This window comes from Chelmon rostratus, chromosome 14 (assembly GCF_017976325.1).
Source record: "Chelmon rostratus isolate fCheRos1 chromosome 14, fCheRos1.pri, whole genome shotgun sequence".
Taxonomy (NCBI): Eukaryota; Metazoa; Chordata; class Actinopteri; order Chaetodontiformes; family Chaetodontidae; genus Chelmon; species Chelmon rostratus.
The window spans coordinates 8,538,653-8,553,243 of record NC_055671.1 but is presented as its reverse complement, the minus strand read 5'-3'; the positions used below and the strand labels follow the sequence as shown (position 1 = coordinate 8,553,243).

At 45.3% G+C, this 14,591-nt stretch overlaps 1 protein-coding gene across 6 annotated transcripts in view; it reads right to left on the bottom strand.

Annotated features, from left to right (window-relative positions):
* Window positions 1-14,591, bottom strand: part of LOC121616998 (RNA-binding protein Musashi homolog 2) — a 238,794-nt gene that overhangs the window by 94,599 nt on the left and 129,604 nt on the right. For all 6 annotated transcript variants that reach the window (XM_041951942.1, XM_041951943.1, XM_041951946.1 and 3 more), the window contains exon 7: window positions 11,164-11,212. In XM_041951942.1, the coding sequence (XP_041807876.1) occupies window positions 11,164-11,212 (49 nt within the window). The remainder of the gene's footprint in view (window positions 1-11,163; window positions 11,213-14,591) is intronic.

Below are 14,591 nucleotides of genomic sequence, written 5' to 3'. Positions count from 1 at the left end.
GCCTACAAAATATTCAAGGCTCTCCTCGAGACAGAATCCCCTCCCAAAGCTTGCTGACAGAGGAGCGCAGTGAACCTCTTCTTTCAAACAGCGGCCCGTCTTTATTCGCCCTAGTCTTACAGCACGCTCGTACTGTATCAAAGCCAGGACACACGCTGCCGTGTGAAGTGCCATCAACGTACACACCGACGCACGCCTTCTCCTCCTCGCGCACGCTCGCCGTCTCTTCATGTCTCTCTTTCTATCTTTCCTGCCGCACGTAACTTTGAGAGAACAGAGCGGAGGGGGGTGCGGAGAGGGGCTGGCAGCGCCGATGAAAGGCAGTGATGAAGGTGCGGCGGTAAAGTACACTGTAGATGTCATCTAGCTGCTGATGGAGAGAACACATCACACAGACACGCCGTCTTTTTAAGTTCAGTCTCTCTAAGCACGAGCCATGTGTATATCGGGACCAGGAGCGTACATTCATGTGACCATGTGGTCGCTACATGAATGAACACACAGAAACACATCCAAACAAACACGCAGTAACCCCTTTCTCTCTGTGTCTCTCCAATTACGCTGCCAATTCCACGGAGGCGAACCCCAAACAAAGGCGACCGAGCACAAGGCTTATTAATCACAGCTTCATCCCACATGCATTCCTTTGTGACCTCACGAACTATTGATGGGCTGCCATGTCAAGGGTCTCTCACAGCTGTGAGATATTTGCTGGGGAAAGCGGCATTAACCAAAAAAAATAAGCCTAATGATGTCAGGTGTCATCCCTGACCCCGATAATTTCACAAATTCAGATTTATTGCAGACCATTACGCATGGCGGCCGTGCACATCCGCCGAGATGTGGCGTTTGCCTGTTTGTTTGTGTGTAGTGGACAATGTCATATAAAGAGGGGGGCTGGCTGAGGGCTTGTTCTCTGTGGGACTCTACAGTGGGGCAAGGCACATAATACAGAGAATGGGCCCCTAGGCAGCCACCCATTTTATATGGCATTGTACTACACACACACACACACACACACACACTGCCTTGCATTAATAAAAACACACAGCACACCTACACAGAAGCGCACAGTTAAACACACAAAGACCGACTTGGAACCCGTCAAGTGCGAACAAACTGATGACAAGACGGCGACAGATGGATTCACTGAGGAGAGACGAGCTACGCATTCAACTCAATTAGCAACGTGCTGCTGCATGACGCCGATGGGATATGGAATCTTACCATGACTGGCAACCTGTCAATCGAGCAACAGAGCCGCAAAACAAGCATCATGCAAGACGCGATGAATTAAATTTAATAAACCAATAAATAAATTCATTTATGAATAAATGGTATAAACCCGTGGAGTGGCAGCTCTGCATCAAAAAACAGGGCATAATGTGGCCAGGGAGCCTAAATATCCCCAGGCGCGCACACACAAAGAAGAAACTGGCAGCGGGGAAAGAAGAGGAGGAGGAGGCAGTGGGGAGAGACAGAAAAGAGAGAGGAGAAAGAACAATGGCTGCTTCCCTCTTTCTCTCTTGCTCACTCTCTCTTTGCGAGCTCTGTTCATACATTATCCTGCCATGGTACCTAATGAGCCAGGCATCTCCACCCTGACACTTACGCTTGGCTGGGCAACCCTTATTACAGCGTGGAGGAAAACTCTCTCTCTCTCTCTCACACACACACACGTACAAAACACTGACCATCACAGGTCATCACAACAGCTGTGCGCCTGTGATGTAAAGGAGCTTGCCATATTCAAATGCATCTTTATTATCCATCGTCAAGAAATGGTCATAGAATGGTTTAAGTGTGTTTGTGTGTCAGTTTCAGACACGTCAAGCTCCTGGTTCTTACAAATACATGAAGCAGCCTGAAGGCTGCTGGTGAATATGGGAACAGACACCATGTGCCCCCTCTGAGTCGCTGGTTATTACCGATGCTTCATTGTTCATGACGGCAGACAAAATTGCTCTTTTTGCTGCTTTTTTTTTTTTTTTTTTTTTTTACAGCTAAGCGCAAAAAAAATAAAAAAAGCACAAAAGCAAGCCTATCTCGTTTAGCAACATACAAGTCAGTGCCAGGATGTACCCTGCAGTGCTATGATTGTTTTGGCTGCTTCCGTATAAAAAGCTCTTCCACTTCAAACGAGCCTCCGACAACTGTTTAAGTGGTAAACCGGCACGGCTGTGGGAGGCCAATCAGCTGCGAGTACAGTAGGGCTAGCGTGGTAGAAGTTGGTCAAATAAGCATCAAACGTCACGACAGCATGCCAGAATCGAGTGGAGGTGGGAGGATTGCTTTGAAACATGGGGATGACGGGCGTGTTGGTTAAACACTTGGAAATGACATAACACACTCAGTTTGACCCTCAAAGCACGACGAATAAGAACAAAAAAAATACAGAGGAGAGAAACCAGAGATCGTTCCTTTTCCCTTTAATCTACGATTAGATGCCTGGACTGGAGGTGATGTAATCTAATTCAGCTTGCAATCTCTGTGTTAGGAGCGACCGCTGCGACTCAAGCGGCTGATTGTGATTGTGTGTTTCAGCCGTGTGGGTTGATGTATTCTGACCACCATTACACTTAAGAAGGACAGTAAAAGCACTGACTTCAAAGCAGCTGTGCTGAGACTTGATAGTAAGTTTTATGTTGTCCTCTTTTATTGGAACTAGCTCATATTGAAGCTCTTTCCCTGAAAAAAAAACGACGTCCCAGGAGACATACCGTTCGACACAGCAGCAAATAGCTACGTTTTTTCCAGTGAAACTCCAGTGACTGGTTTTTAAATGCCGTCTATCTGATCTAAATTAACATCTCTGTGCCTCTAACATATATAAATCAGAGACGATCCATTATTACACAGTACTGAGGTATATTATGCCATATCAGATTTCTGTATATCAGCAGCAGCAACAGTCCACAGTTGTTATAGAGCTGCTAAAAAGATGTAGAGGTAAATGCACCAATAAACCATAAGCACCATAAGCACACAACTCTTCTATTCCAGTTATTGTATTTTCAGTGGAATAAATATAACACATTTACTTGTCAACTAAACAAAAGGAACCACAGTTCTCTTATTATTTAATGTGATCAGTAATTCCCAATAAAAATTGCATCAGGAGCAGTTCTGCATGTCTATAAAATCAGTAGAAATCATCTTTGTCGATCTCTCAAAGGGACCTACTATTCAAAAGAGGACAACTGTGCGGCGGACAGATGTTTGTGCAGTGCATCTGTGGGCGTGAAGACTATCAAAAAAAACGTGCCCATGCGATCAGCATGTTTTAGAAAATGTTACAAAGGCAAGAAGCGACATATTTTACTAACACAGCACAACAGACACTTAGCTAATTCCCTCATGTGCTGCGCTCAGCTGTAAGACGCCTGGGTAGGCACCAATCAGGCTGTAAATACAGGGGACAATGCAGAGCTTCCACTTCCCCTGTCTGTCTCGGCAACAGTCTCACATTAGAGGTAAAAACAATATTCCTGCAGTTCTGTCTTGCTGTACCTTTGTTTAAATGGCTCGACTGGGGCTCTTTGTAAAAGCTACATATTATCCAGATTAAGGTGAGCTTGTCTGTGCAGAATGTAATTTCATACAAAACTTGTAGGCCGACAGTATGCGTCTCTCGCGCTCGCGCCTTTTCCATGCCCGTGCGTGCGTATTTGTGTGCGAGTGGATGTAAACTCAGTATTCCAGGTCACGGTGGCTGCAATCTCGCAGGAGGTTTAACCTTGGTAAATCCACTATTAGGTGTTCTGAGAATGATGATGTGAGCAGTAGATCCTCCCCGATGGTTTCACTTTCTAAGAGCATCCAGCAGGTCACAAATAGAGAAGCTGTGGGGGTATTACAAGGTCAGAGGTTGGCTAACTCTCAATATGATGACAATTCCATGCTGGCATTTTCATTTCCTGAAGAGACTGATTCCCCGTGGCAGCTGAGGCCAAAGATGTTTGCTTATTTTTGTTCAAATAAATTCTTCTCTGCTTTTAAGCGAGAATATATACCGCAAATATGCAGCGCAGCCTCTCTGTGTGTCTTTCCATTCACTTATATTGCATATCCAAGTAAAGTTCTCATCAATACGGCTTTCCATTGCCTACACATGCATGAAATCAGACCGTGCCTATCATACACAAATGTGCCTTTCTGCACAATTTTTTTTGTCCCTTTCATTTTGTCCTTCAAACGTCTTCAGAGGTGCAGGCGACCAGTGGGAGTAGCTGATGTTTTTAATGGCACATGGTTTGTCTCCTGGTGGTGAGATAAACATGGAGAAGAGATTAAAACCCCAGGCTTTCTTCCACAATCTCCTGCCTTCATCCTCCTTCCCCTTGCAATGGTCATGCAGGGCCAGAACAGCAGACTCTAATTCAAAACCAAACCCATCCGGTCTACGAGGCACAGTAGCACCTTAAAAAAAAAAAAAAAAAACTAACACACACACACACACGCGGCCTACAGCACCATTGACAGAGAGGCAGATGTCAGCTATGGGCAGGAGAAAACAGACAGGTGACAAGGAGAGGAGGATTCTCTACTGTTTAATCACCTGCCTGCCAGGCACGTCTCATTGGGCTCATTGCAGAGTACTAGCAGGGATGTACACAGCCACTACCGCAACACTGGTGTTGATTTTGAGGTGAGTCTGTCGGGTCACAGGTGTCAGGACGTGGATCACAACAAACACCCTGAGGAGGAAGAAGCGGGGCCAGAGGCCAGGCCCCCTGCTTCATGCTACGCTGAGGCACGGGTTGCCAGCCCGCCCAGGAGCTGATGAGCTGGAGCAGTTATTAAGAGTGGCTAAACACATCATTTCCTTTGTCACTGTGATTAGGCCGAGGCGAGGGGCCCTCAGGTGGAGGTAGATCGGGGTGTGTGATTAGCTCTGCCATTTAAATGACATTCACACTAAATCGCTAATATCGGGTCTGTCAAGGTGAGAGAATGCGACGAGGGATACGTCAGCTCCCGTCGGAGGGCTGAAGCCGTGCAAGGAAAAGTGCGGGGATATCTGATTCCACTTGATGCGAACGCTGTGTCAATCAGTTAAGTCAAGCACAGCGGCTGATTGTTTTGACTCTGCATCAGTGCTGCTGTACAGTAGGCGCAGAGCGCAGAGGAGCTGCGATCTGTAAACACTACAACTCCCGCGGAACCTGCAGGGATTCGGTTGTTTAAAAAGGGATCGGCAGTGGAGGATATTAACCATCAAAGAAGACCTGGCCCTTGTGGAAGCGCTGGTGGAAAGACACTGTTATCTGTGCGCTGTCCAAATAGGTCTCATTCTCACAAAAAAGCAGTAGCCATTTGCTTTACAGAGCTACTTGGACGAGAAATTAAGGAATTGGTTAACTTTTCGTCTTTCTCTTCGGTGGAAATTCATGTCTCAAGTCGCGCCATCTTTAAAACTCAAATGACCCTGCTCCCTCTCTTGCCTGAACAAAAGAAGGCATTATCAAACCTCACTCTCAGCAGTGCTAGATCCATTTGGTAAACAGCCTGTGTCCTACAGTAGTAATCAGAGGGTATTTTTGAGGGATTTGCAGGCTGGCCAGGAGGCATCCGCTGGAGTGATCTCTAATTGCTAGAAGCGGAGGCCTAGACTGCCTGGCGCTCTTTTGAAGCCATCGGCAGCAGCTTCCAGCCAGAGGAGCCAGCAGGGGGAGGCTTCCCACTGAGGCACTCTCCTTTTTCTTTATTCCCTTCCCTTTTTCTCCCTCGCCATGCCTTCATTCTGCTTTACCTGCTTTTCTCGTCCTCAGTCCCCCGTTCTTTCCGTCCTCCTCTGTTCCTTCCCATTTCTTCTCTAACTGTACTTGTTTCCTTTCCCCGCTCCCCTCTTTCACCTCCTCTCCTACTCAGTCAATGAGCCAGCAATCACTTTGCAGACAGACATCCTCTGCTCAGTCGGCCATGTTCAATCCCTAGCACCGGTGGCTGATGAGGCATTGTGGTGACGTCAAATACCGGGGCTTTTCAGGGAGCAACAGTTAACCTGTGGAGGCGCAGCTCTGCTTCCCAGGTTACAGCACTCATACTGGCAGTCTTTGTATAAAATAATGAATGTAATATGCCAAAGAGATGAAAGATAATGAGGCCAATTATTTTTTTCTTCTCACCCAGTGAGGCGGGAGAGGCGAATTTATGTCAAATAGTTGGTGTATAATGACACCTAATACCACTCAAGCCTTTGTTACTTTGGGGGCTTGTGTATCCTGGAGCAAAGACTTTTGCTCTATAAAGCATAGTTTTGAAATTGTGACAAACACACACACCACAACCACTAAATAATAATAGTTATTGTTAGAAAGTTGGACTTTGTTGCACATGTATAGGCTTGGGTATATACTCTGCATTGCTTACGCAGTGGCTGTAAAATCCACCTATAAAATGAACAGAGACACAGACTGAAACAAACAACCTGCATGCTGTCATCCACACACAAACACACACAGTCTCACAGACACACAACCAGTTTTTTGGTTGTTGGGGAAGGCAGCTCGCTCAGTGTGACATTGACTCCTCAGTGCCAATTCCACACTGGGAGCTGCACTTGCTAGCTTTGCTGCCAATCCAGGTAAAGAGATTACAGACACACACAATGCAGTCTTCTGTTTGTCTGCCAAGAAGAAAACCAGCCCTTTAAGCCCGCGAAAAAAAAAAGGGCCCAACACAAATTCACACAGCCTCGGCCCCGTCCTCGTTCAAAACCAAGAATCCCCTTCTTCTCCAGGAACACGGCTTCTAATATGTGCCCCGCTCAGCGGCTCGCTCATACAAAGCAGCCTTGTGACTCAAACAACTTAGCCTCCATTTCTTTATCCTGGTCCCCAACACTGTTGCACATTACTATTACTTGCATCATTCAAATAAAGAAGGAATTTGGCTCGCAATCAGTCACACAGTCATTATAAAGCTACACTAATGGGTGCCGCCTGGTTACAAACTACTGTAAAACAATGCAAAAGAAATTACACTGGGATTTCATCATCTTTCTTAATGGCGTAATTAAAAAGGTGAGAGAGAACATGTGTATCACCCGCAATAGGTATAGGAATAGGTGCCACCTTCAATATTTGAACTTGCCGTAATTAGCGAAAAACTTTTGGAAAAACTAACAACTTGGTGGAAGCTGCAGGGCTGACGCTGGTGTTTAGTTGTACAGATTTTTTGCAGAGGATGAATCAAACAATCACTGTGGCGTGCAGTTTTGACCCAATTAATCAGCTACTTATAATCGTAAGGGTGTAATTTAGCATTGGGATTGCAATGCGCTAATTTGCATTGTATATACTTATCTTTTTTGGATTCGTGCGGATTAGGCGTGATGCTGAGAAGCTGCTTGTGAACAATCAAATCAGAGCGAGTGTATCTATACAATGTATTTCCCCCTGAAAAGGTCCTGCGTGGATTATGTGCGTGGAATTATGCTGCAGCGAGATGTGGCGATGAAGAGGAGAGGCAGGGCTAATTATGGCGTGGCAGAGTAGCACTTAATAAAGGATGAGTATGAGTGGCAAGACAAAGAATTCATGTGTCATCTGCTGTACCTTTTACTTACAAATTAAACCCCGATGCTTTGGCGGATACCGATAGTTGCCACTCTTTCATCACAGTCTCCATCCTCTCCTCTAAGAGATGCCATTTTTCTCACCTCAGCAACACTCTCCTTGGCACTACCAATTGTGTTTGACAGTAAAATCACATCTTAGATCATAGATAAAATGTCAGCCTGCGGGACGGGAGTAGGCAACGGATGACAGAATGATTTTGACTCAGGGCTATTCCAAAAGCTTTTATTTCCCAGCCGTATAGCTCGCCCTGTCATCCAGGGGTGGCATGCGAAATCATGTTGAGGGCGGTGGATATGACGACTGATATGTGTAGTCTGTGACTGCTGTGCTCACGGCCTTGTCTCAGAACATAGCTTGTGTTTTGGAGGGCGCGTGCACACACACACTTGCTGTAATCTGGACCCCCTGCACTGCTGAGTAAACCATCCAGAAATAAAGAAAAAAAAAAGAAAAGAAAAAAAAAATACGTGAAATACACATTCCTGATTTTCTCTTTTCTGTCACAAAATGAGTGTCAGGAGAAGAAGGGAAGGTTGAAGGGAGGCGGGGTGGTGGGGACACTGCAGTAGAACATGGAACAATAGGCGCCCTCTGGCATCAACCTCTGGACAGCCCAAGCTGCTCACCAAAGACACTGAACTCACCCACAATGAGCTGCTGCAGTGGGAAGGGAGGCTTTAGAGAGTTCAATTTCCAACACAATTGGCTGTATTCTACTCCTTTAAATGCCAAGGAGATGGTGTGCAGCGTGTGCCTTTGTGAGGAGCTTTGCTTACAGCGAGTGTCCTCTAGCAGGAGAGACAGAGAGAGAAAGACGAGGGAAACGGAGAGATGGCGAAGACAGGCAGGGTGGGGAGACGGCGTGGGGACAGAAATAGTGAGGAAAGAAAAGGAAGAAAGAATAAGACTGAATGACTGGGAGAGATAGAGAGCAGGGGGGGGGAAAGTACAGAGAAAACGAGAAGGGTAGAGAATGTCTCCTCTGGCTGTCGTTTCGCCAGCCTCGCAGGGACCGTCTGAAGGACAATGCCGCTACTAGTGGAGTGTGACGTTTGTCCTCTATCCAATTCAACACAGCCCCAAAGAAAACACACCTACAATCAAGTGTCGATCATGCATCTCATCCACAATAGACTCTCCCAAACAAAATATAGCGCATTATAGTAATATACAACACAGCCTCTGCGTAAGAAAAGCTTAATGGGAAAAATAAAAAGGCACAGAGATAACATTCAAATGAGGTGATGTGAAGTCATAGTGTGCCGCAGCAGGCCCAACAAGAGATCACCTTTAACAGCTTTGAATTACACCACAGATACCCCCTGCCTTTGATTTTACAGGTATAATTTTACCTCCGTAATATACTGTAAGTATGTCGTCTGTCCTCTGCAGTGTATTTAATTTGCTTGTAGAAACAAAAGTATTATTTTTACCTCACGCAAGCTCAAGTAAATATAAACATACTTCCTGACTTCAGGGACATTTGCTTCGTCTCGCCTCGTTTTGCCTCAGCAGAAAACCAAGGCCCCGTTTTTAACACCAGACTGGGACTTTTAGGCTGCTGTTGTGCTTTAGGGTTTGGGTCAGAGCAGATTTACAGTTTGGCTGCGCTGCACGGATAAACTAGACCACACACTCGTGAAGTGTGTCTGTGCTGCAGGTGGGACAGCATTCAAGATTAAAATGGCATTAGCGTTTAGAAATATGCTCTCTCCTGCAGCGCGAGGCATTAGAGGTGAACTGTTATTTTCGGGACTTGCAATTGTGGAAGAGAAATTGTGTGCGTTGTGCAACATTTGGATTGTTAAATAAAGAATGTGTTATTTTCATCTATTGCGGTGCTGCAGAAAAATCCGGAATTATTTTTTCATGAATCAATCTGTAAGATAAAAATGAACACAGGTGGGAAATTGATTTGGACTGCAGGCTGCCAGATGCTCATCACCGGATCTGTAGGCAGTGGTAAAGTGAGGCCAGGCACTGGTTTCACTGATAATATATTCAATGTCCTTTCCTTTGTGGTCACGAGGCAGCTGAGCCATTAATATTACACAATCACACCAATGGCTCGGATGAATTATTCACATTTTCTTATGGGTCTGTGATATTCTATGCAATTCGTTTGGAAGACCTGTTGTGTTTTTACGATGAAGGCAGCAAATATCTCCTGTTTCAAATTCTGACTGGAACAAAATATCAAAATACTATTTAGAGGGAACAGCAGCTGCAGAAAGCGCTGCACCTGCCTCTGTGTCACACTCAATATAAATACGTCCGCTGTCATCAGAAAAATTGCCAAGGAGGCTGTTTCTCCATCATTGTCTTCATTTGAAGGGCATTTTGCTGCCCAAAGGCAAACGCCTAACACACTCCCCGAGCGTGGCGCCCATCCCCTCTCACAGAGGGCTGGCAGTGCAGCAGACAGGAGAGAGAGAGGGAGAGGGAGAGGGAGAGAGAGAGGGAGAGGGAGAAAGCCTTAGTCTCAAAGCAGACCTCACACTGGGTTCTGTCACTACAGATCAAAATCCCCTCAAAGCCATAGATCACTTCCACTATAGTTCACATGTTCCACACTTAGAAACTGTTTACCAGACTCAAAGAGTTCGTCGGCACAGAGTACACACACTTACACACACACAGAGATGCAGAGAGCGAGAGTTTGCAAAAAAAAAAAAAACAACCGCAAAAACAATACAGCTTTCGATCCAAGCCGACTGCTCTTAAACATTTATACAGGTTGAGACGATGAGTCGCACCCCGCAAACAAATGTTTACATCTATATGGCAAAACAGCGCTCAGCCCGGTTCGCCCAGACAGCGCGATGCCAGCTCTGCCTACAAGTGAGCTGAGTGGTGTGACAAACGGAGAAGTGTCTGCTCCTTTTTCTTGCGGAACTACTTGTCAGTGCCTGTCGACGACTCGCGCACACAATGATGCATGCACACGTGCGCAGCCAGGGACGGCCTGTCTCCTAAAAGTTCCTTTAACGCACCTACGTGAGGATTCATAGCCAATAGCAGCCAGTGTGCAGGGCTCCCGGGTGAAGTGACAGCCCTATGTGTGCTTAATGGCGGCCAAGTGGGGCCGGCGAGCGTGCGGCTTGGCTTAAATGCACAACACTGCATTGTGGTGCAGGGAGGAAACCTGTCTTTGGAAAGTCCTCTGCTTGAGAGAGAAACGTCCCCTCATCTCAGATAAGGAGCCGATGAGAGATAGCGATAAAGTCAGTGCTTCTCCTGGGCCTTATCTGATGCTGTTATCTGACTGCACAGCACCCACCATCTCACAATCTTTACACCCTTTAAGCACCTCTCTGAAACACTCACACCAGCATCATCACACACACACACACACACACACACACACACCATCCAATGCTCAAACATTCCAAACACCGTACCAGCTTATTGATTACTTTGACACGCTCCCATTGTTGAACAGACGGTGCACCTAATATCATGTAAGATTGGAACTGTTCTGTGTTATCTCATGGGGAAAGGACATAAAATGACTATTTTCTCACCTTTCAGAAAGACAGAGGAAAAATGGGAGGAAAGAGAGCAGACGCTGTGCACTTACCTCTATGTCTGTTAGTAGTCTTATCAAACATAAGCATGGCATCATCAACCTGGAAGACATAAAAAAAAAAAGTACTGAAATTAGCTTAATCTTTTCAGCAAGTACCTCACGTCACCTTCTCCCCATTGAATCACATCTCATTCTACTCGCTGTAATTACTCTTAGAATATATATTCCCGCTGCTTTACGCCTATTTCTTTCCAAGCACCTCTCTCCGACATAATCATTCTGCAGTCAAAAGATTATTGTCAGGTTACCGGCTCCCTTTCTGTCTGTAGCTCGTGATTTTTAATGATACAGGAATTTGGATGAGATGCGAGTGAAAATCGCAATCCAATCGCAATTGGAGAGAAAATTAACAATAATGACAAGCAGGGAAAAAAATGCACTACTGTGTGGACAATATGTTTATTTTGATGAACACCAAAGTCCGGTCTTGTGGAGGGTGACAGATAGACACATTACACTAAGCGAGCGTGAGACAAATGGGATCCGTCCTCATCTCACAGCCGCGGCGGCAGCAGCATCCACCATAATATCATTCCTCATCATGTCCAATAAAGCCACACACAGACAGGCAGCATTTTCTCTTCACACATCCCTGAGAAACAGATCTCCAGACGCACTCTGCTTTCTATAACGCTGAAGAAATGCTTGAAAAACAGAGTGAGGCATGCTCATTTAGACTGTGATTTTGTCTTGGGAGATAAATAAGGCAAAAAAACAAAAAAAACAGAGGGTTAGAGAGCAGCAGCAGACAGAAACAAAAGAGGGAACACTCTGCATCATTCGCTCCCCGGTTATGGTCTCTAGGTAAGTGTAACAGTGTGCCGAGGAGGCTCGATGCTGTGCAGGGGGAAATATGTGCGCGCCATTGCGCGTCTGTGTTTTTCATGGTAGGGTGACAAAGCTTCGGGAGGAGACGGGAAGAGACAAGAATAGGGGTCTCACTCAAGCCGAACTGTCTGATTGGATAAAGAGAAGTGCCTGGCAGCTAGGCAGACTAGTGCTGGCACACTGCTCATGACACCCTCTTGCCACACATTTGGCACACAAGACGTTGGCGCAGCTTGTAGGACCCGGTTATTCACTGCACGGCTCATAGGCCCCATGTGGCTCCCAGGAACTTTATTTGCACCTCCCCAAAACATTTCCAAGTTGCAAAATATAAGGCAGTATACCTAGATTTCATGCATTTCACCTTTCAGCATGTCGACACTACTGTTACTCCCTACAAGAGTACACAAAACTCCTGCACCTGAGGTGGGCGGGGGAGCAGGGCCAACAGGTGGACGCAGGTAGGGCCTATAAAGTTCAACACATAGTGGGAGCAGAAATGTTTGCAGCAATGTTGTAAATTAACAGGCAGAGAAAAACAATGGCGGAGTTGTGAAGAGGTTCATGTGTCAGAGGACGAAGCAATAAGTGAAGCAGGCGGTCTATGTGCGGTTATACTGTGAAAATTTGAAGGCGAAACAGAAATTCTAAAAATTCACTAGTGTTTCAACTGTGGTACTGCAGCTTACACTTCTGCAGAACCACAAACAAAAGCCATTAAGTGTTTCCACTGTTGACACAAAATTCAGCCAAAATAATGATGTTCGCTGTGTCGCTGAAAAATGTGCTGCCACACAACACGGAAAAGTGTATAAATACACAACTTCCAACACGGAAAAGTGTACAAATACACAACTTCCAACACGGAAAAGTGTACAAATACACAACTTCCAAGCAATACCACCTGCAGAGACAGTTTTATAAACATTTATAATGTCACCTACCCTAACCTCTGTCCCATGCCAGGCGATCTAATGAAAATCACATTAAAGTGAGAGGAAGTGGGATAACCAGAATTTGTTTTCATTGCCTGATTTTTTTTCCCTGCAGTACAGTCGCTTTTATTGTTCCATTAAGTACCTGGCATATATATATATATATATATATATATATATATATATATATATATATATATATATATATATGTATACAGTATATATATATATATACACACAGTCCAGGAATTAAATCTGAGAAAACCTTTAATTTACTTCTTTTTTTTGCTGGAGTTGTGCTCAGAACACCAGAAACATAATGTCTCCACATCTGACAGCGTCAAAGCTCCACTGCAGAGCAAAGATTTAATGGCATGTTTACCAACTATGGTAAAGATTTAATTTGACAAGCGTCGCTGACAGCCAGCGATCATTTACATGGGAGACAGAAGTCTGTAGCACTTGACCTCATCATCTATTATCAGTATTACTGAAACAGCCGAAAGAGTCGCTATTGCATTCATCAGAAGAGGAAGCAAAGACGAAATGGCCAGCGGAGAATATTTTTTCCTTTGAGACACAAAGAAACGCCGCCGTCAAACACATGACAGAGATTGATAAATAACAATGTTGTGAATTGTACTGTGATTCGGTGGTGAGATGAAACTCATCAAACTGTAAAATGATACCCACAAGCACCTGCAAAAACATAACGCTATTTATGACTTCTGTAATTATCTTGTTTTGTTTGCCAGCTAACTATAATCACCTGATTCATTGCTGCCGTCCAGGTAAACAAATGAGCGCGCGAAATCTGCATGAAATCTGACCGGCTTGGATCCTAAAAACAGCCCCACGGTATCACCAGCCATCGGCCGCCGCCAGCCCTTCACGCGACGTGACATTCAAATACGTGTGCGCTGATATTGATGGCATTGCTGCTGTAAAGCCATCCACAGCCTGGGAGCAGAAAGACGGCTACTTTGTAAAATGAAGTGAGGTCTATTAAAGGAAGTGTATTATATAAATGTGTGAACTGTGTTGTTGTGACATTATTAGAGGAGGACCATCCTGTCAGCGAGACCCGTACAACAGAGAACACAGATTCACGGTGAAGCACTGATGGGCACTTTAACAAAGAATGTGCACATCATGTGAGAGTCACACTCCAGCAGGTCATACAATACAGTCTCCCCTCTATCTCTCTCACCCTCAGTCTCTCTCTCTCTCTCTCTCCTGCTTGCAGAGTCTATAGAACCATCTCCCGTGCTTCAGGGCTTTTCAATGTAGTTATTCAAGCAGAACACAACTGTGTGCCTCCATCTGATAGAAGGTTAAGGACCTCTTCACTGCTCACAAAAAAGCCCGCCACACAGAGGTGAGGCCAGGCTCACCTCAGGGAAGAAATCTTTCTCTGTCCTCCTCCTCCTTCTCTTTCACTCTTCCTTTTCTCCTGGCTCGGTGAAAAGAAAGGTTCAAAGGATAATGGCTGTCTTATCACTATGTAAAAGGGGAATGGGAACTCCAGTGAAGTGCCTGGCCTTTTGTGACAATGAAGAAAAGAGCAAAAGTCTATTTCACTGTGGTATATGCACTGGAACAGTCCATGACCACTTAAAAAGAGAAGGGTGCTAGAAGACAGTCGGGGAGGAAGGC